General features: G+C 58.2%; 2 protein-coding genes across 2 annotated transcripts; one reads left to right on the plus strand and one right to left on the minus strand.

Annotated features, from left to right (window-relative positions):
• Window positions 1-1,075: 1,075 nt before the first annotated feature.
• On the plus strand, window positions 1,076-5,438 carry BTG2 (BTG anti-proliferation factor 2). The gene is made up of 2 exons (XM_065649637.1): window positions 1,076-1,275; window positions 2,294-5,438. Exons 1-2 carry the CDS (start codon window positions 1,122-1,124, stop codon window positions 2,632-2,634), a joined length of 495 nt encoding a protein of 164 aa, XP_065505709.1. The 5' UTR covers window positions 1,076-1,121; the 3' UTR covers window positions 2,635-5,438.
• A 7,138-nt stretch (window positions 5,439-12,576) lies between these two features.
• On the minus strand, window positions 12,577-18,096 carry FMOD (fibromodulin). The gene is made up of 3 exons (XM_065649440.1): window positions 17,785-18,096; window positions 14,884-15,894; window positions 12,577-13,337 (listed from the first exon to the last, which is right to left on the minus strand). Exons 2-3 carry the CDS (start codon window positions 15,872-15,874, stop codon window positions 13,186-13,188), a joined length of 1,143 nt encoding a protein of 380 aa, XP_065505512.1. The 5' UTR covers window positions 15,875-15,894; window positions 17,785-18,096; the 3' UTR covers window positions 12,577-13,185.
• Window positions 18,097-19,903: the final 1,807 nt, after the last annotated feature.

Consider the following 19,903-nt stretch of genomic DNA (forward strand, 5'->3'; position numbering starts at 1 on the left):
GGGGATGAGAGCCCCATGTAGGGGGCCAGACTCCATCTTGTACTGAAGCCAGGAGGGTAGGAAGGGCAAGATGCCAGGGATGGGTCACTGTCACAGCACTGGGGGACTGGTCTGTGTCATTCCAGGTCAGCAGAAACGCTGCTCCACCAATGCTGATCCAGCAACTGGTGCCCATGCTGAGCTGATGCCCCGGCAGAAGTGCACGGGACCCCAGGGCCACCAGCTGTTGGGGACACCCTTCCCCCTGCACCAGCTCCCGTTAGCTGCACTGTTCGTTCTTCAGTCCGTTGTGGTTTCAGTGACTTGGCAATAGCTTGGAGAGGACGAGCCTTCGCTTCACGCTCCGGAGGCGTCACGTCTGTTACTGGAAGTGGCCTGTGGACTCACCCACTGGTGGGGAGGGGTTGGAAACCTGACCCTGGCCGTACTGGTGCTCTGGGGTTCCCTGCAGCGGCCGGGGTGCTGGGCTGCGGGGAGCAGTGGGTCCGGGCTGGCTTCCCACGCACCGGCAGCACCCGGAGACCCGCTGTGGGGACCGGGAGCAGCCGGGGGACCCCGACACCAGCTCCCACGGGCCGGCAAAGGGCACCTGGGCCGATCCGGGATCGGGAGGGGGTTTCCACTGCTCAGGAACCTCGGGGAGCCCTTTCCCTGCCCTCCTGCCCCCGCGACCGCCACGTCCCGAGGGTCACCCCGAGCACCCGCTGCCGGGGACCCCCGATCCCCGCGTGACTCCCGGAGCCCGCGGGTGCCGCAGCCCCGGGGCTGAGCGGGGGCCTCTGCCCTGGAGCAGGGGGGTGCCGAGAGCTCGGGGGGGCCGAGCCCCGGCCCCTTTCTCCTCCTCCTCCTTCTCCTCCTCCTCCCAGGTCAGCCCCAAAAATAACCCTCCGGTAAGCGCCCCCCCGCCCGCCGCTATTGTCACCGCGGCGGCGACGTCAGTTCTTCCAGCGCGCTGAGCTCAGCCGCTATTTGCATACGGCGCCCTCTCCGCCAATGGGAGCCGCCGCGCCGATGACGCCTCCCCGGGCTGCCCTATAAAAGGGCGGCGCGGAGCCGCTGGCGCAGACCGGTCGGAGCCGATCGCGATCGCCCCGGCAGCGCCGGTGCCCCGGGAGCGCAACATGAGCCAGAGCCAGCGCCGCGGGCCCCGCGCCGACATGGTGCCCGAGATCGCCGCCGCCGTGGGCTTCGTGTCTAACCTGTTGCGGACGCGGGGCTGCGTCAGCGAGCAGCAGCTGCAGGTCTTCAGCGGGGCGCTGCGGGAGGCGCTGGCAGGTGAGGCGCGGGCCGGCGGAGCGATCGGCTTGGCGGGGAGCAGGGGCCGGGCCGAGAACAGCCCGCTCGTGTCTGTTGTCTTGTTATCGCCCTCGGGGCCGGACACCCACTGGTGTCCTTCACCGTGGCCCCTGTGTTGCTCCCAGGACCTGGCGCCCTTCCCTGGGTGCCCATCTGTGTCCTCTTAGGTCGGGCACCCATCCGTGCCCTTCCCTGACACTCAGCTGTGTCATCCTTGATGCTGGATACCTATTAGTGCCTTCACCTGGGTGCCCACCCATGTCCCTCGGGACTGGCAGGTGTCTGTGTGTCTCCCTGGGAACCCACCTGTGTCCCTGGGGGGTCCTGTGCAAACACCTGCCCCAGCCCCAAAATTGAGCAGATCCCCTGCCCGGTCTGAGGGCTTCGTGCAGCCCATCTGCTTGAAATCCTCCTCGCTGGGGCCTGATACAGGTGATCCAAAGCTAGCCCGAGTGCTGAGACCCTGGCAAGAAGTGCTCAGCTGTGTGTCCGTGGGGTCTGGAACTCCCCTCCCCATGAGCGTGTCTGGGGCTCTGCACTAACTGGGTGGTTCAGGGGTCTCCTCCCAGTTTATCAGCCCTACGGAGGGATGGTTTGTTTGCCGCTGTGCTGAGATAAGGGGCAGCGACGTGCCCCTGAATTTAGAGAGTGACCTGGATGTTACTCCCCGCCTGTGGTGTTCTGTTGTTGGTGATACGGTATCTACCCTGGCTACCCCAGCGCGTGGGGTGAGAAGGTGTCGGGCTCTAGCTGCGGCCCCTGTGGCACCGTTTTGCCTGGGCTTTCTAGCACCCGAAGAGCTGCGCTCCTGCACCCTGGAGCAAGCGGCGGCTGAATAGCTGAGCACTGGGCTCTGGAGCCTCCGTCTGATGGAGGCAGCCTCAGGAGGATGTGGTTCCCTCTGCCTGCAGCGAGGTGTGGGACCCCTCGGGACTACAGGACGCAGACCTCCTCCCAGCTGCTGCTCACCGTTCTTCCCTTCTCGCTTCCCTTGCAGAGCACTACAAACATCACTGGTTTCCTGAGAAACCGTTCAAAGGCTCTGGGTATCGCTGCATCCGGATCAATCACAAAATGGACCCCATTATCTGCAAGGCAGCTAGCCAGATCGGACTCAGCCTCCCGCAGCTCTACCAGCTCCTGCCCAGCGAGCTCACGCTCTGGGTGGACCCCTACGAGGTCTCGTACCGCATCGGGGAGGACGGCTCCATCTGTGTTTTATACGAAGCGACCGCGATGAAACCTGTGAGCTCCTATGGGATGCTGACCTGTAAGAACCAGATGATGTTGGGTCGCACCAGTCCTTCTAAAAACTACATCATGACTGTCTCCAGCTAAATACTCCTCTTGTCCTTACACTGCCAAGACACAGGCTACTGTATACCTCACCTGAGGATCTATTTTTAAGATGAAGAGCTATTTATATTTTTTAAAAAAATCCAAGAAAACCCAGAATTAAAATATTGGGCACTGCTTTGAACAGAAGCGGTGTTCTAGGTGCCTTTTTTAAAGCTGTAGCTTATGAGTTTTTATTATGAAGCCGATATCTACCTAATTAGTGTTGGATGGCAATTTTGGGCTGGCTTGCTCACTTGGGCAGCTTGGAATGGAGGATCAGAGGGAAGAGCCAGGCTGGGAAGTGTGGCTTGGTGGTGGGAGATGTGTGGGTCACCTTGCCGTCCTGGTACCCAACAGTATTGCTGTACCCCTGAGTATTGCCATACTGCTGGAGAAGGGATGAAGGAGTTGCTGTCTTTAACTTCGCTTCTCAGCTGGTCTGATCTCTCTGGGGCCTGGATATAGTGTTGGGAGAACCTCACCTCAGGGCTGGGTGATGCTGGGGACCCTGAGATCCCTCTCCTTTGCTCCCGCGTCTCTTCTGGACCTGCTCACTCTGTGAGTGTTGCGGATCTGCTCTGCCCCACTCCCAGCATGAAGCGAGGGGCAGCGTGACCTGTCTTCAACCCCTCAATTGTTCCTTTATTAGTGTCCTGTGGAATGGAGCAAGGCAGAGATGCTCTGGGGGATGTCCCCAGGATGAATATTGCAGCTACTGTGGTGCACTGGAGTGCGGTTTGTTCCCGGTGCTCCCCGGTACCTGGCTGGTGCACTCCAGACCCTGAAACCAGCACCGAATGGCTGGGGCTGGCAAAGCCTTTCTGCTGTGTGTGGCTCAGACATCAGCCCACGTCCTGCTCTTGTGTGGCTTCTGTGCCCCTGGCACAGTCTGGCCTCCTGCAAAAGTTGCCTCATCCAGTGCTGGCGACTTGCCCCGTCACTTCCCCAGAAGAGATGAAGCAACTCGCCTTGTGCTGTAGAGGTTGTTGTGTGGGAAGCCCCTTTGCCCTGTCTCTGAAAATCAGAAATATGGGGGGTGTCTTCCCCTATGTGTGGGATGCTCACATGCTTTGGTGTCCTACTGTTGCTTTTCAAGTCCCAGCACTTCTTCCCTCTGTTCCCCCCCAGCGATGAGTTTGTGGCTGTCCCTGGGAGGGTATCCTCTGACACCTTGGGAAGGGGCATCGTTTGGTCCTGATCTCTTGGTACGTAAGTTTTGCACAATTAATGCCTGGGCCTGTGCTCTGTCTCCTCAAGTAAAACTCCTCTTGGAGCCCTGATGGTACTTGTGTTCAGGGGGACTCTGCCCTAGTGTCTTTCAGGATTTGGCCCTTAAACTGCTCTGGCAGCTACGAATAGGGCGGGAGCTAAAAGTGCTGCCCCAAGAACTTTGCCTGCCTGTTGGGAATGAGCCTTTGCCAGGATGTTTGATGTTCATTGCCTTTTTATTGACCAGCTGGTGTTCCTCCAGCAATCCCGAGAGAAGTGGTTGATGAAGCAGGACATTGACAGTGGTGTTTGTAGTGAAACTTTCCCAGGTTTGTCTCTCAGCACACTCTTTTCAACCTTCCTCTTGCCTCGTGTGGCAGCTGTCTGGCATAACCAGAGTTGTTCTGGCCCAGCCTTGGATGAATCAAGTTCTCAGACATTTGTGCAATATATTTCCAAATCTTGGGTGCTCTGAGAGAGGAAGGAAGCCTCCCATCTGCCACAGTTCTTAGCTTGTTTTTTAAAAATACCTATATATAAAAAAAAGCACAGCTTCCCAACTCTGACTACTAATGTGGAAAAGTTCAGATTTTTTTTTTTAAGCTTCAAATCATGAATCCAGAACTGGAAAACCAGCCTTAATTCTTAGATCCTTTTAAAATGTCAAGCGGTGAGTTATTTGTCCTTGAACAGTAATAGACTGTGCCTCCGAAGTTGCATCATTTCCCTCTGAATTTCTCCTGTCAGCAAAGCAGAAGCTGAACTGAAGCACTGGGGCTTTTCCCTTGGTGAACTTGTGCAATAGGTGACCTCACCAAGAGGGGGGTGCTTGGGAACTTCCCAAAAGCAAATTCCCTTTTCCGGGAAAAGGGATCTCGGTGCTTGTTGGAGTCTTGACTTAACCTGCTTGCGTGGAAAGCCCATGATGAGAGCTGCATCCCAGCTGGGCAGCGTTGGCTCTGCCCCGGGCTCGATGTGGAGTTTCCTGAAGGCTGGTACTTCCTTGGGTCGGAATTTGTCACCATCAAAGCAGTCTGAAGATTCACCTCCCCCCTTTATTCTGTTCCCTCCCTCTTACCAGAAAAGTTGTTCAGGAGCAACAGCCCACACCAAAGGAATCCACTAGAATTGCTTTTAACATGCCCCCACTTCCAGAACCAAAATAACCAAGTCTCATTCTTTCTGTCCCTGGTGTGGAGGAGTCTGATGTTAAAGGTTTGTTTTTTAGCTTCAAAACCAACTGAACTTGGGTATAATCCATTTCTCTCTTGTAGCTGGTTACATGTAAAGCTGTGAATTCGTGTGCTCTGTTGCCTTCTGCCTACAAGCCTGAAACTCGACTGCAGAGCTGAATGGTGTGTGTTTTAAGACAGTGTATTTGAGGGGTTTCTTGTCATTTTTTTTTTAAACAAGCTGGACTGTTGAACGGGACCTGCTTTTTGTATTTGGTGAAAATGGCAGAAAGTTTGTAAGCTACACTTGGAGGAGGGAGCGGATGGTTACTAATTGTATAGTAGTGTTTTTATATACAGAATGTACAGATCCTTTGACAGACGTATGCTTTTGTTACTTTAATAAAAATGTAGCAGTATAAAGGAGCCTTGTTTTCTTGCTGGGACCTGTAGTGTGTGTGCAGAGGTTGGGATCGCAGCCTCATCCCGCACTGATGCTGTGGGCTGGGTTGGAGTCTGGAGGACTGTTCATATCCAGCTGTGTCACGGGGGAGGCTCAGGAAAGAGCTGCTTACTCAACATGCTGGCTCTAAACCTGCCCCCTAAACCTGCAGAGTTAAGGCTGGGAATTGGTCTGTGGCTAACGCGGGGCTGTGGGTGTCCTGGGTCTGGGTCAGGCAGTGGGGGGTTTATTCAGGGCAGGATTGTAGGAATCTGATGTCCTGCCAGGATGGGAGGGTGTTATGTACTCGGCTGCCAGATCTCTTGCCTAACTGCAGGAACGGCATGAAGGAAACCTTGGAAAGAAGCGATGATCTGGGGCAGGTCCTGGGTAAGCTCCCTGTTCCCACTGCCCGTCCAGGGGTGATGGAGCCGTGGAGGAGGACGGGTGAGAGATCACGGGATGTGGATGCTCGGGGCCTGTCACGATACCGGCAGCTGGGGCTGATTCACTGCAGATCCTGTTCTGGCTGGTGATGCAGCAGGAGCTGTAACCTGCACCCTGTGATTAACCCCCCCGCACACACCTCCAGCTGACCTCGGCTGAGTCAGCTCCTGCCAGTTTCAGTCTAAAACTCCATTTTCATGGAGTTCAGGAGGGTCTTTGTGAACTTACCAACCCGCGCCCTCCCGGAGCGGCGATGCCGAGGGCGGCACAGGTCTGGTCCCACCGCTCTGCCTCCCCTCCTGCTTTTACCATCACACGCCACGGCCCAGAGGAAAACAATTTGTGGGCTGATGTTGGTGCTCTGTCAGTGCTGCTCCTTTTTTGAACTCATCCCTTCATTAGTTTCCATAAACACACCCAAATTGCTGCTGCTTGTGAAACAGGGCAGGAATGGAGCGTCCCATTTGGTTGCTGATTAGCTGAGGAGTCACCCAGGTTCAAAGGCTTGGGCAGGCAGGTGACGGTGATCGCACCCGTGTGCCGTGGTCCTGCGTGCTGCGGCCCGGGGCTGCCGTTTGGGCCAAGATCACCTGAAATTGGAGTTGCTTGCAGCCGGGATAAGAACACAGCTCTTACACCATGGAGTGTTCAGTGAGGAGTCAACGCCACCCACACCACAACCAGGTCCCGCTGGCAGCCTTTTAATAGCTGACTCATCTGCTATTTTTATTTTTCTTGTCATTTTCCTTCTGGTAGGACTGTGATACCTGGTGTACAAGCTGGGTTAGCGTGGGGGTGCGTCTTTACCTGGCCTCCCCAAAGCTCTTCACAGGCAGTTTTGGGGGCTGGTCTGTTGGGAAAATGCAGATTGTGCAAAGCCCGAATCAGCCACGAGGAACGTCCTGACACAGCAGCAGGACAGGGACCCCCTGGGTCTACGAGAGTATTTTGGTTGACTCATGGCAAAATATTGGTTTGGTTTTTTTTTTCCTGTGTTTGTGTGCTCCTCTTTCCTGAGGTCCCTTTAGCGGAAATCAGGCGTTTCTAACTTATCAGAAAAGCAACGTCAGCATTTAGGATGTGAAACTGCTTGTTGTGGTTATTTCTGCCCTTCCCACAGAAGCCAAATCTCATCCCCGCCCACTCCTGGTATTATCATCGTCCCCCCCTCGAAACGCTTTTACCCCCCACCCCCCCTGAAGCTGGGAGGAGAGCTGAGCCCCTTCGGAACGTGGCAAATGGGGCAGGTGGAGAAGGTGGACGGGGACGGCAGCGACGCAGCAGCCGTGGCTCTGGGCTCGCCCCTGTTTGCAGCCGGAGCAGCGACAGAAGCGAAACCTGGTGCTGCTGAACCTCCTCCCCGCACCGGCACGTTCACACCGGGCTTGGCCTCCACCAGGTGCTTCCTGCCCTCTGTGTTTGCCGGCAGGGCCACGGGAACCCACCGGCTCTTTTGGCTCGGCCGAGGCCAACCAGGTTCTCGTGGGGGTGCGGCCGCGCTCGCCCGTATCTGGGGAGACGCAGGCGGCAGCGCCCGGCCCTGGGAAAAGGGGGAGGCGCGGGCCGCGGGGTGCTCTGTCCCCTGCGGTGCTCCGGAGCCCTCATCATCTTCCCAGGATCCACCGGAGAAACTGCCATCACGTGGCCCAGCAACGGGAAGATGGTTTGTGGGGTTCAGAGGGGCTGGTGCTGTGCCAAGCCCGTGGCGCTTGGGGCTGCAGGCTCCGGCGTGGCTGGCGCTTGCCCCGGCAATCTCTGCATCGCTGCTGTTGGCACCGGCAGGCTCTGGTGTTTGCTGGCACGGAGGAGCCCCCACACGAGCTCTGCCGGCAGCTCCGCACCGCGCGGGGCTGAGCCGAGCCCTCCCCAGCCCGCAGGCACCGGGTCCGTGCTCTGCGTTGGCACGGGGCTCCTGGTGCTTTCTGTCCCTTGGCCAGATTCCCGTCTGGGGACCATGTTCTCTGCCCGTCCTTCGCCTTACAGACCTTCCTCTCCCTCCTCTGCCCTCGTCCAGCTCGCTGGGCTCCCTTCGCATCCGCACAGCCGGACGTTGAGCTCTCCGCAGCCGTGACACGTCTTGTCTCAGCTTGTCCATCCCCGAGCACCCCAACCACCTCGCCCCAGAACCAGTGCAAAGAGGAGCACACCGCTCTGCCTTTCCAATCCTCGCTAAAAACTGAACCACCCGGTGGAAAAAAAAAAAACCCAAACAACGCTTCTTTCCTCCGAACAGGCCATGGGCAGATGCGAGCGTGTGTGCCGCAGCTGCCGCGCGCCCACTCGCCGCCCCCCGCGCGGTGCAGGAGCCGTCTCGGCGCTCGCGGCTCGCTGAGCTTGGAGGGGCTCCAGCAGCAGATGGGGCAGGCTGTGGCGCTGCTTAATGTGAATTCGAAAAAAGAATTCCCCCCAAACAACCACAAAACCTGCCGGCAGGCTCAGCCCCAGCCCGGCTCCGCTCCTCGCCTGCTCGCCTCCTCCCTGCCAGCTCTCGGGCAGGAGCGCACGGGGCAGGTCTTGTGCAGACCTCATGTTTATTAAAAATTAGAGTGGGGAGGGAGAGGGGAAGGAAAGGCATCCCCGTCCCCGTCCCCATCCCCATCCCCATCCCTGGCCCCATCCCAGCCCCTCCGCAGCAGCTCTGATGCTCCATTTACGACCTGTTGGGGATAAAAGGGGCTTGTTGGCGGCAGCAAGCAACTGGTGTGCGGGGACAACTGTTGCCATCTGTCTGGTGGGGTGCGGGGGGGCCGCGGCAGGGCCAGGGCTCAGCCGGGGTTTTGTTTCTCTTTTCACGCACCACTAAACTTTGCACCTTTTGTTTCCCAGCGCCGGGGAGCAAAGAGGCCTCTGTGCTGCACGGGTCAGGGCAAAGCTCGCTCGGCGCGCTGCCGGGGTTGCATACAATTCTTATTATACATTATAATAGTAATTAACGTTATTTGAGGAGACTGTCAGTGTTGGGCAACCAGTCCCGAACCCCCTCTGTCCTCCCCGCTCTGTGCCGCACCCTGCGAGCTCGCTGGGCAGAGCGAGGTGCCCCGACACGTCCTGCGCCGCAGCTGCCGATGGCGACGGGTGCGTCCCTCGGGGACCGAGGCTGCGTGTGCCCTGCCATCCCCGAGGGACGCCGTGCCCGTCCCCAAGGGATGCTGTGCCTCTGTCACTAAGGGATGCTGTGTCCCTGTTTCCAAAGGATGCTATGCCTCTGTCCCCAAGGGACACCATATCCCTTGTCCCCAGTTGATGCTGTGCCCCCACCCCTGATGGATCGCACGCCCTGGCAGTGGCGGTGACAAGGGCAGGGCACAGGGATGGAGGGAGCAGCCAGCAGCTGCGGTTGCTGCCCCGGGGCAGTTTGTGTTTCCCCGGGAGCCGTGTCTGTGTCTGGGATGGGAGCGCAGAGCCCCGGGCAGGTTCCAGCCGGGCGTGTGAGTCTCACCAGCTGCCGGGGTTTTGTTCGGGGCTTTGAGCCCCTTTTGCTTTGCTTGTCATCTGCGTCCCGCTGAGCCGCATCTCCAGGGACAGCCTGGAGCTGGAACCAGCCCTGCATGTCCGGGGAAGCGCGTTTCCCAGCTCCGGGGAGCACTGGGGAGGGAGGAGGGCTCGTGGGGCTCCCCCTCTGTCACGTCTCTGCACCAGTGGCACTGACCAGGAGTGTCTCGTGGGTCACGTCTGAGCTTTGGCTGTGGCTACGACTACTACGGAGCAGCCCCTGCCGGCCCCATGTCCCAGCCAGCGGTGACAAGGCAGAAGGAGAAGGATTTAAGGGTGATGCTGGGGCCCCAGGACACACCAGCTCGTGTTGGGACATGTTAGGGCATCGCTCGGGCTGGTACCTGCCCTGTCCCCTCTGCAAGGGCCACTGTCCCTGTTGGTGTCCCTGTGCCTGGCACACCCGTACCTGGTGTCACTGCTGTGGGGACACAACACCCGTGAGAACGCAACACCCGTGAGAATGCAACACCCGTGTGAACGCAACACCCGCTCCTTCGGGGAACTGCTGGGAAATGTGTTACTGGGAACCGGCTGGAGGCAGCAACATCCCTGAGCCCTGTGTGTCCCCAGCGTTCCCAGCTGCCAGACGAAGGGCAAGGCCCGTTTTCCATGTGACAATGCACTTTTACCAGGGAGTTTATTTCTATTATCACACCGGATAAAACAGCAAAGGGGAAGGACAGGGCTGGAGTGGAGCAGCTGCCCTTGCTGGCTTGTTTGCTGCTTTGTTGTGAGTTAAAAGCCTGGATCGGGGCTGAGACACAGGCTCTGGGGCTCCCCTAAAGCGCGAGGGCTCGTCGCCCCCCATGCCAGCCCCCGGCAGCCTTAGGGCTGGGGTCCCCGCTGCCTTTGGGAGCAGAGACAAAGCCCGTCTTGATATTTACGGCACGTGCAGCAGGAGCGCGCGGGGCTGCGGGACAGATGGCGGGTGGAACAAAAGAGGAGGCAAGAATGGGGGCTGAACAGATTGGGAATTTCCTGCCTGTCCCTCTCCCCCGTGCCCAAACGCTGCTGGGGAGCAGGGCTGCCTTTCCCCAGTGGTCCCCTCAAAAGTGTGTGGTCCCTCGGGGGGGACTGACCCCCGCCAGCTGCTCTGGCCCCTTCTGGAGCTGGGTAGAGCGACCCAAAATCCTGATACGCCAAATCCCAAGCAGCAAAATCCCATCTCTGTTTTCCTCCTGATGTGGAGCTGCGAGAGCAGGACCCCCCGTCTCCCCAGCCTCAGTCTGTGAAATGGGCCCCCAGCTCATCCCCGAGCGATGCTGGGGAGGGACGGAGGTCCCATGCCGGCTCCCTCCCCGGCGTTTTTTCCTGCTGCCTCTGCAGTTTTCTTATCTCTTCCCAGCAAAGTCACAGCTGCCGCCGGCCGGATCCGAGCAGCTTATTAATAATCAACTTCTATTGCTCGTCACGTCGCGAGCACGTCTGCAGATGGGCAGGCGTGGTGGTGGCAGCCGTGACCCGGCCACCGCTGCTTTTGTCCTCGCAACTTCTCAATAAAGGTTTTAGGTTAAGTCCGAGAAGAATTGAGCAAAGGGAAGCGCTGAAGGACGTGGCGCCGGGTTGCACTTCCCTGGCCGTGACTCACGCTGGCTCTGCCGACGCTCACACGCTGAATTTGCAGTGCAGGGATGGTGCCGTGTCCGGAGCTCACGTCCCTCGAGCCGGGGGGGCTCTGCCTGTCCCAGACCCCTCCAGCCGCATCGGGATCAAGCCCATCGCCCGCTGCTTTCTTGCGTACTTCTCCAAAGGAAAACATTTGGAGGCGTTGTTATTAAACACAAATCCTGTGCTTCCTGGGAAAACATCCTCCTAAAGGGATGTTTGCAAACAGCGTTTGAGTTGAGAAATGCTGCTAAGGGGAAAAAAAAAAAAAGCGTGGAGGGGAAGAGGATCTGTGGGAAGGGGCTGGAAAAAAGTGGAGGTGAAATGTGCGGTTTTTCAGGGGAGCTCTGGAGAAATCCTGCCTGTCCGCATGGGGCTGGGGAGGTGTGTTTTGGTTGGTTTGGGGTTTTCCTTCCTTGATGCTTCTCTGGGGGTCTGGACAAAGCCCTGCGCTGCCCCCCGCACCGGGGATCCCGAACCTGCCCCCGGAGGAGGAGGAGGGCGAGGAAGAGGAGCAGGGGGACCAAGCCGCATCCCTTCCATCCCGCCGCAACAACAAGGCGGTGATTGGGCTCCTGCGAGCTTTCTCAGGACCAATGGGGTCTCCCCCTTTTGGGGAGGGGGGAGAAGGGGGCAGTGGGTTGCACTGACCCTCTGCCCCCTCCACCCCTGCGGGATGCGGGGCCAGTGCTGCGGCTGGTGTAAATCAGCGATCCAGCGGTGTAAATCAGCAATCCCATGGTGTAAATCAATCAGCGATCCCAGCCGCCCTGCGGGATAAAGCAGCTGCTGGAGGCAGCACTCGGTGGCGTTCCCTGTGTTTTGCTGCCACCAGCCCCTGCTGCCAGGTCCCCCCAGGGCGCTGGGCTGGGACATCCCAACAAACCCCCCTGGACCACCAGACACTTCGGCTCCCGCAGGCTGGTGGTGATTGAGGGTGGGTGCAGATGTTCTGAGGCAAAAACCTGACCTGGCAGTGATGGTGATGATGAAGAGGAGGAGGAGGACGGGCTGTGGCTGCGGAGCCCATGGGGGTTTTCTTGCCTCTCCTGCTGCAAGAGCCTTGGCTGGAGCTGAGGGGCTGCCCCTGGCCAGGGCTGTCTGGGGGAGACCAGTGGGGAAACCCCCCTCCCGCAGCACACAGAGGTCCACAGGCTGGGAAATGGCCCTTTCCGTGCAGCTCCAGAGCTGTGAAAATCCCACCCGTGTGAATTTTTTTTTAAAGAATCCTCCAGCTCCGCTGTTAAAAATAAGCAGGGCTGAAGAGTGGAGAACATGAAAGCATCTGGAAAAGAAGCACCAGCCGCACTGTGCCGGCAGCACCACCACCCCTTCCCTCTCTCAACTGACACTTTTCCATGTGGATTTTTTTCCTTCTATAAACGTCCTTGCACAGACCCCATCTGGGACGAGCTGGCACAGCAGCTCCTCGGCGGCTGCACATGTCGTGTCTGGTACAACCGCTAGACGGCAAATCCAGCCCGGATTATGTCTGGAGCAAGATCTGGCCTGCGAGACGGGGGCTTCCAGCGCTCAGCCCCTGGTCTCTGCATCTGGGATCCCTCAGACACGTTTCGTGCAGTTACAGAAAGGGCTTTATTTGTCGGTATGATATCTACAGTTCATGCGTCAGTGATAGTACAGGTTTTTTTGGGTTTTGTTTCTATAGTGTCAGCATGCAGTGTAAATGCGGAGGGTCTGGATGACCTCTTCAGCTTTGCAGGTCATCTCCAAAGCTCAGCTGCCACTTTGGTTCTCAAACTAAACCATCCAAGGAACCAAGGTGGGTGTTTTTTGGCAAATTCAATTGTGCTGTGGATGCAGGTGTCATTGTGTTGTATGTATTTTTTTTTTAAATGGAGAGCCGGGTTGCTGGGGCAGGGAGGGAGCTCAGCGCCAGGCGGGGAGTGGGACGGAGCTGGGCGTGCAGGGGCTCCGTCCCTCACCCCGCTCCCGCCCTCAGCCAGGTGGATGGGCTCTCCCCATCCCTGCTGCATCCCACTCAAACCAGGGGAGAGCATCTGGGGACAAACGGCTCCTTCTCACCCATGTGGGCTGGTGCTGGAGAACCCTTATTGCACTATTGCAGAAGCCAAGTCAAACTGTCAAAGCTGCGTTAAAACGGGCGTGAGGGTCCCCCCAGGGACGGGGGAGCCAAGTCCTGAGGGCGGGGGGGCCAGGTCAGATCTCGATGACGGTGGCACGCCGCAGGCACAGCGGCGCGTCGGGGGGCACCGCGTTTCGCTTGATCTCGTTCCCGTCGAGCCGCAGGACCTGGAGCCGGGAGTAGTTCATGACGTCCACCACGGTGCAGAAGCTGCTGATGGAGAACTCTGCGGGGGGAGAGGAGATGGAGCTGAGCGCCGGCTGGTCTTTGGGGAGCGATGTGAGAAGTGTCAAGGGGGGGCTGCTTTGGTGGTGGGTCTGCGGGTACCGACCTCTGAGAGCTGCTTGATGTTAAGGGGGGCTGGAAAAAATATGAAAGCACCTCCAAATGGCGAATTATTCCTGCAAATTTGGATTCGACACCCTCTGCTTTTAAGCTAAAAGGGCAACTGGTCCAAGAAGGGAAACTCCGGCCCTGTCTGGGCTGGGTTTGGAGGGAGGAAACGGAGCAACATGCAGGATTTGGGAGAGAAGTGACCGACTAGAGGGCAGCAAAGCTCCAGGCGGGGATGCTGCTGGGGCGGCGCGGGTGTGGGGGACCCCAGGGCGGGGGTTTGGGGGCTGCCGCCCCCGCGGTGTGCGGGGACACCGGGACCTCCCGGGGCGGCTGGAGGGGCAGGACCCGCTGCTGGTGTCCCATGGCGGGGACGTGCCCCCCAAGGAGGTTGGTGCTACAGCCCCCGGCCCCTGGAAAGGTCAACAGCAAAACCTGAGGCTGGAGCGAAATCTGCGGCGGAGCCCGAATGGCTCCGTGGTGGTTTGGTGGCATTTGTCGGCAGACGTGAACAGCTACAAATTTTGGAAGCAAACATTTGGGAATCTGTTCTTGTTTTTGTGTTTCTGTCGGTTCCCTGGTGCGGGGTTGTGTGTTTCCTCTGCAAGAGCTGATGGTTGCACCGACGTGTCCCCATCCCCATCCCCATCTTGCTCAGGGCTCCAGCACCGCTCGGCAGGGTCCTGCCCTCGGGGACTGGCAGGTGAGCAGACCAAGCCTGGATTTTTCCAGGAGATTGCTTGGTTGTTTCTTTTTTCTTTTTTTTTTTTTTTTTTCCTAGCTTATATTTATAAATAGCAGCCCCAGAACAATCTGTTCCTTTTATTTATTTGTGTATTAAGTGGAGTGAATTTTGGTCCTGGCAGAAGATGCTGCGTCGATGGCTCTAATAACTAAGAGCTGCCGTCTGTCCCAGCCCCAGCGAGGGGACGGGGCTGTGCTGTCCCCAGGCTCTGCAGAGCGCAGGCTACGTCCCTGTCCCCTGCGTTAGCGCTGGGCAGGGTGACCTGTGTTCCCACGAGCAGTGACGGTGGGACCCCCCACCTGTGTCCCCCTCAGCCTGTGTGCAGTCCCAGACTAGAGCCATAGTCCCCTCCCCAGGCCGTGCATCAGCTTCTCCACACAGTTGCTTTCTTGCCTCTCTAACCAGAAGATGCTCAGGCTTCTGCAAAATGCCCAGTAAAACCAGTGCGTGGGTCACACGGGAGCGTTCAGAGCGGGGAGCCTCTCGGCTCCAGGTGTGTTGGGACACAACAGGCCCCATTCCTGCCTTGTTCCGGGCCACCTAGAAGTGTCCCAAATTCCAGCTTCCTGCTCAAACCATGACCCTGGGTAGTGTCCCCAAGGGAGGCACAGGGTCTGCGTCCCCACCTCCCCATCCCTGTCCTGCACCACCGTCCCCTGCACCACCACAGTTGGGTTGGCGCGTTTCTGCTCACCGTTGATTTGGTTCCCTTGAAGGTAGAGGTTCTCCAGGTTGGTGCTGACCCGGGGAATCTTCTGGAGCCTGTTGTAAGAGAGGTCCAGCTCGAGGATGCTGCTGCTGTTGAAAGTGTTGGTAGAGAGACCTTGATTTGTCAGGCTGTTGTGGGACATCCGCACATAGAGCAGCTTGGGAGACACCTTGAAATAGTCATCAGGGATGCTGTTGATGTAGTTGTACTCTAGGTAGAGCTGTTCCAAAGCCACTGGGAGCCCATCAGGGACTTTCCTGAGGTGGTTATAACTCAGATCAGCAAGGATCAAGGACTTGAGCCCTTTGAGAGATGCTCCTATCTCAAAAATGTAGTTGTGGCTGAGGTACAGGGCTGTGAGGTTCTCCAGCCCATCCAGAGCATTGGCGGGCACCTTGGAGATCTGATTGTAAGACAAGTGGAGCTCTCTGAGGGACTGGGGCAAGGGGCTGGGCATCTTGGTGAGGTTGTTGTTGTTCAGGTACAACCTCTCCAGGTTTTTGAGTTTGGCGAAGACCCTCTTGCCCATCCTCTCGCTGGTGATCTGGTTGTTGTGCAGTGCGAGCCATTCCAGCTCCGTGGCGTTGTCAAAAGCCGCCTCTTGGATGGTGGTGATCTGGTTGTTCTGGAAGTAGACGTATTTCATCCGGGAAGGCACGAAAGGCAGGTACCTCAGGTTCCGGGTGTCACAGTACATGGCTGACGAGAAGTTAGGGGGACAATCACACTCGTGGGGACATTGCCAGGAAGGGGCTTGCTGAGGTTCAGGGCCGGGCTCTGCCTCCGTGTCTGGGGCTGGGAGGTAAGAATAGACATAAGGGGGGTTCTCGTCTTCGTAGTAGGGCATGTAGTTGTAGGAGGACACCCGGGACTGCCGCATGTAGTACTGCAACCACGCCATGTCTTCTTCTTCATTGTACTGGCCCAGGGAGGCTCCGCAGAGCCCAGCGATGACCAGGACGGTGGCCCAACGCATGGTGCTGGTGCTGGAGGGACCTGGGTGGGGGAGAAATGGGGAGGAACCATCAGCAGTGTCAGGTGTGGGGTCAGGAGAGCTGCACCCCTGCGTGGACATGGTGCCACTTGGCAGCAGAGCTGGAGAACCAGGGGACCTGGATGAATCTTACCCAAAACAATGGGGCTGCAAGCATGTCCCCTGTTTGCAGGTACCTGATCTTCCCCTTTTTCACCTCAGCCCTGCTAGAAACCTGCATCCCAGTGGATATTTGCTTGCAAAATCTGAACTTACGGGTATTTCTGCTATAACTGAGTAGAGGATGGAGATATAGGGCATGTGGTCCATAGTGGTGTCAGGTCACTCAGCCCCAGGATTCATCAAGCAGGGGAGAGCGGGAGCTGCGAGCACAGGCTGATGGAGCTTGAGGCGTTTCGCTGGAGCTATATTTATGCGACAGTCGCTGGCGACATGATTTGCTGTGGGTTCCATCCAGCTCCCCCTTCCCGCACAGAAGCGCAGGATGCTCATGCTGCTCGGGACTGATGTAAATCCTGGCAAACAAGTTCTGGCTGATTTTTTTGAAATTAAACCACTTTCAAGCTTAGATTTCCCGAGCTCAACACCAACACCAAAAGGGGCAACATCCACATAGATGAGGTTCTTAGGGACATAGTTTAGTGACAGTGTTGGGTTAATGGTTGGACTTTATGATCTTGAGGGCTTCTTCCAACCAAAATGATTCTGTGATTCTAGGAATCCTCGTCTTGGGGCTAAACGAGCACACAGAGCGGCCTGGAGCGAGGCAGCTTGAAATTCCTCCAGGAAATACATGGGGCCGAGCTGTTTGGAGGGGGAGCGGAGCCGCTCCTGCCTGCTGGCTCCTCTACATGTGCTACATACGTGGCTGGGCAGGCAGAGCTGTGGGGCTGTGGGTGCATCCCTGCCAGCTCCGCTCCCGCAGCCGCGCCGCTGTCCCTCCTCACCGCGGGGTCACCCCACGGGACGGCCCCGTGTGCCCCCCGCAGCCAGGAGGGGACGGTTCTGCAGCAGACAAAGAGGGCACAGTTTGCTGCCACCGAGGCAGCCTGGCAGCTGCTGGGGCTGGAGGAGAAGCGAGACTGGAGGGCAGGCACGGCGCCCTCGCCTCCTCGTCTCCCTCCCTGCCCTCCGCAGGCTCCTGCAGCGAGGGGCACGTGGGACGCGGTGCTCGGGGATGCTGGTGCCACGGGGAGCTTGGCAGGAGCAGAGGAGTTTGTTCTCCTCCTCCCTCCTGCTCCGGGGCTGAAATACCAGAGCCCCCCGAGCCCCCCAGCCATGCAGAGCTGCTTGGCAGCACAGATCCAGGGGGTCCCTCCACCTTCCCTAGTGCCCCCCTTCACCAAACTGGTAACCCCAGAGCTTGTCCTCAGCTGCCCCCCACTTCGTTGGAAGGTTGCTCCTCCCCTCCCCAGTGGGGTTCAGCCCTGGTTTTGGGGGGATCTGAGCTGAGTGCGCCGGCCACGAGACCCGTGTCACCTCCTGGTGCGGATGCTCCCGTGCCAGAGGCTGCCGGGGTAATGGGGTCACCCTGGTGGGGAGCAAGTTTTGGAGCTGAGGGGCTTCAGGGTCTGTGGCCAGGCACGAAACCAGCTCCCTTTGCCCTGCACCCTGCAGATGGGATGGGCAGAGCAGTGCCAGGTGCTGCCCGTGCCTGGGGCTGATGGATTTGGGTGTCCAGGTCCCACCAAGGGGACGAGGAGCTGCCGGGGGGACAGGAGACGTGGGCAGCAGGAGCTCCCCCGCCGCGGTGGCTCGGCAGCGCTGGCATTCACCCTGTGCCACCCGTGTCGCTGGCATGTGCTCCGCGTGGCAGCCGCCCGCCGAGGCGAGGGGATGGAAATCAGGCTTGAAAAAAAAAAAAATCATAATAAATACAGAGATGGACTTACCGAGGTAAGAGTCTCCTTCCCAAAGCCTCGCTGCTCTTCTGCGGGATCTCCCGTGTGTCAAGCAGCATGTGAGTGCGTCTCTGGGTTTGCAGAGCCTGGTGTCCGCCCTAGATGCCAGATCAAATATTGTGCTTGCAGGTCACGGGCTCGGCAGGTTTTTTTGGGGAGTGACCTACCAGCAGCAGCCGGTTTGCAGGAGAGACTGAAAAGACCCTAATGCTGCCTGGCGTTATAAATAACCTGCTTTTTCTTTCCTCCCTCTCTCTCTCTCTCTCCCTCCCGTCTTTTCTCATAGGAGTGTTGGCACTTTTCAGGCTCTCTCTGTTTAACGAGTTAGTGGAATCGGGGATGTTGTTTTTAAAAGGGCTGTTGTTAGGTCTCCTGTGTTTCTCATCAGGAAGCGATGAGGAGGCCTCTGGCCAGATTAAAAAATACCAGATTTTGAGGCGCTGAGGATGTGATTCTTAGGGAGAAGCGAGAAAGTATCTTTAACTTTTGCAGTACCAGGGGAAGAGACGGTGCCTGCTCCAACTGCAGCCTGGGCTTCTTCCCCAGGAAGCCTTGGTTTATGCAGTCCTGCTATTAAATATTTCGGATAAACATTTCCACGAACGATAAGGCTGCAGCATCCAAGGTAAATAAGTTGCCTACCAAAGGGCCACTGTGACAGCAGGAGTTTGTCTTCAGCGTGGCAGGAGAGCGACGCCAAGCTGGCATTTCTGCAGACTGTGCCCGTCCACTGGGACGGGGGGTGTCCCCGGCAAGGCTGACCTGGGGGGACAGGGAGTGTGTGCTGAGGGCAGGGACACCAGAGCTCCCAGTTGTCCCTGCCACATCACCTCCCACTGCCATTGCCCTGGGGGGTCCTGCAAAGTGGGGGAGCGGCGGGCGCTGTCACAGCCCCCCCGGCCCCGTGCTGGCCCTCTGTGCACTTCACCTCTGGGCCAGCTCTCCCTGGGCTGTCGCAGCATTTCTGCCCGAAAGGAATGGAAAGGAGGAGCCCTGAGCGCCCTGGCCATCCCGTGCCCGCTCCAGCAGCACGGCCAGGTCCTCCCGCAGCCTGGAGCTGCTCCGAGAGGCTCAGCAGGTGCCAGACTCCAGACACGCTTTTCCTTTGCTTCCCATCAAACCTCCCAGCCGAAACATCCTCTTCCCCTGGGGAGCCTTGCGAAGATGCTTATCGCTCCGAGGTCCTTGTTGTAAGGAGGAGGAATGTGGGGGCTGAGGGACACGCTGCACAGTGGGGACGGTGCCAGCGAGCCGCTCTGCTGGGGCAGGAGCAGCGTGCCTGGAAAGCACAGCTCGCAGCACCGACAGAGCGTTCAGAGAAAGCCTTGCCTTCGAGGGGGAAAACAGGATGGGGGCGTAGTGCTGCCTTAAAGGAGGGAAAACTCTAGTAAAATGGGGTGGGGGCTTTCGTTTGGCTGGTAGCAGCTCTTTCTCTGTGCCCTGCATTGCCGTGACAGCTTGCAGCGGCATGGGGCAGCTGGAGAAGGGTCTCACCACAGGCAGGGAGGTGGTTTGGGGCTCCGGGGTGATGTAGGAATGACCCCGCTCAGAGGGATTTGTTCCCGCTGCCAGGAGCTCCGTTCCAGGGAGAATGGCGGGGAGGGCAGTGGCAGCCAGTAACATCTGCTGCTCGGATGGTGTCAACCAACGTCACATCTCTGGCAGCTCGAGGTGTCCCGGTGGCCAACAGCTCGGAGGCTTTCGCAGGGCTTGGATGTTTTTCTGGAAAAGCAGATTGTCCCCAGCTAGGTTAGATAAGGAGGGTGGCCTCTCCGTCTTCTGGAAGTTGCTAACATTCCTGACCCGGGACCTGCAGCCTTTGGGGGAGGCTGTTCCGCACACCCGCAGGGGCTGGTGGTCCCCCCGGGGATGCTGAGGAGCCGTCCCCACCCGAACTGGCTCCGAATGGTGCCGCTCCCCACGGCCACATCCCCCTTTCCCAGCCTAAACCAGGAGATATCGCCATGCCTGAGCTCGGTTTGTGTGCTCCCCACAGTCACCAGGACTTTCTGTCGCATCTCATCCTGACCAGCTCAGGATTATCTCAGGGAAGTGAACGTTTACCATCTAAAGAAGCGCATATCTTTTTCTCTCCATCCAACCCTGAAAT

Source organism: Caloenas nicobarica, chromosome 21 (assembly GCF_036013445.1).
Source record: "Caloenas nicobarica isolate bCalNic1 chromosome 21, bCalNic1.hap1, whole genome shotgun sequence".
In the NCBI taxonomy this organism is placed as follows: Eukaryota; Metazoa; Chordata; class Aves; order Columbiformes; family Columbidae; genus Caloenas; species Caloenas nicobarica.

Excerpts from the sequence above, each read along its gene's own strand:
- BTG2 (XM_065649637.1), top strand. The coding sequence starts at position 1,122 with ATGAGCCAGAGCCAGCGCCGCGGGCCCCGCGCCGACATGGTGCCCGAG. Across the intron at positions 1,276-2,293 it reads GCTGCGGGAGGCGCTGGCAG|AGCACTACAAACATCACTGG; the intron begins GTGAGGCGCGGG and ends CTTCCCTTGCAG.
- FMOD (XM_065649440.1), bottom strand. The coding sequence starts at position 15,874 with ATGCGTTGGGCCACCGTCCTGGTCATCGCTGGGCTCTGCGGAGCCTCC. Across the intron at positions 13,338-14,883 it reads TCAAGGGAACCAAATCAACG|AGTTCTCCATCAGCAGCTTC; the intron begins GTGAGCAGAAAC and ends CTCCCCCCGCAG.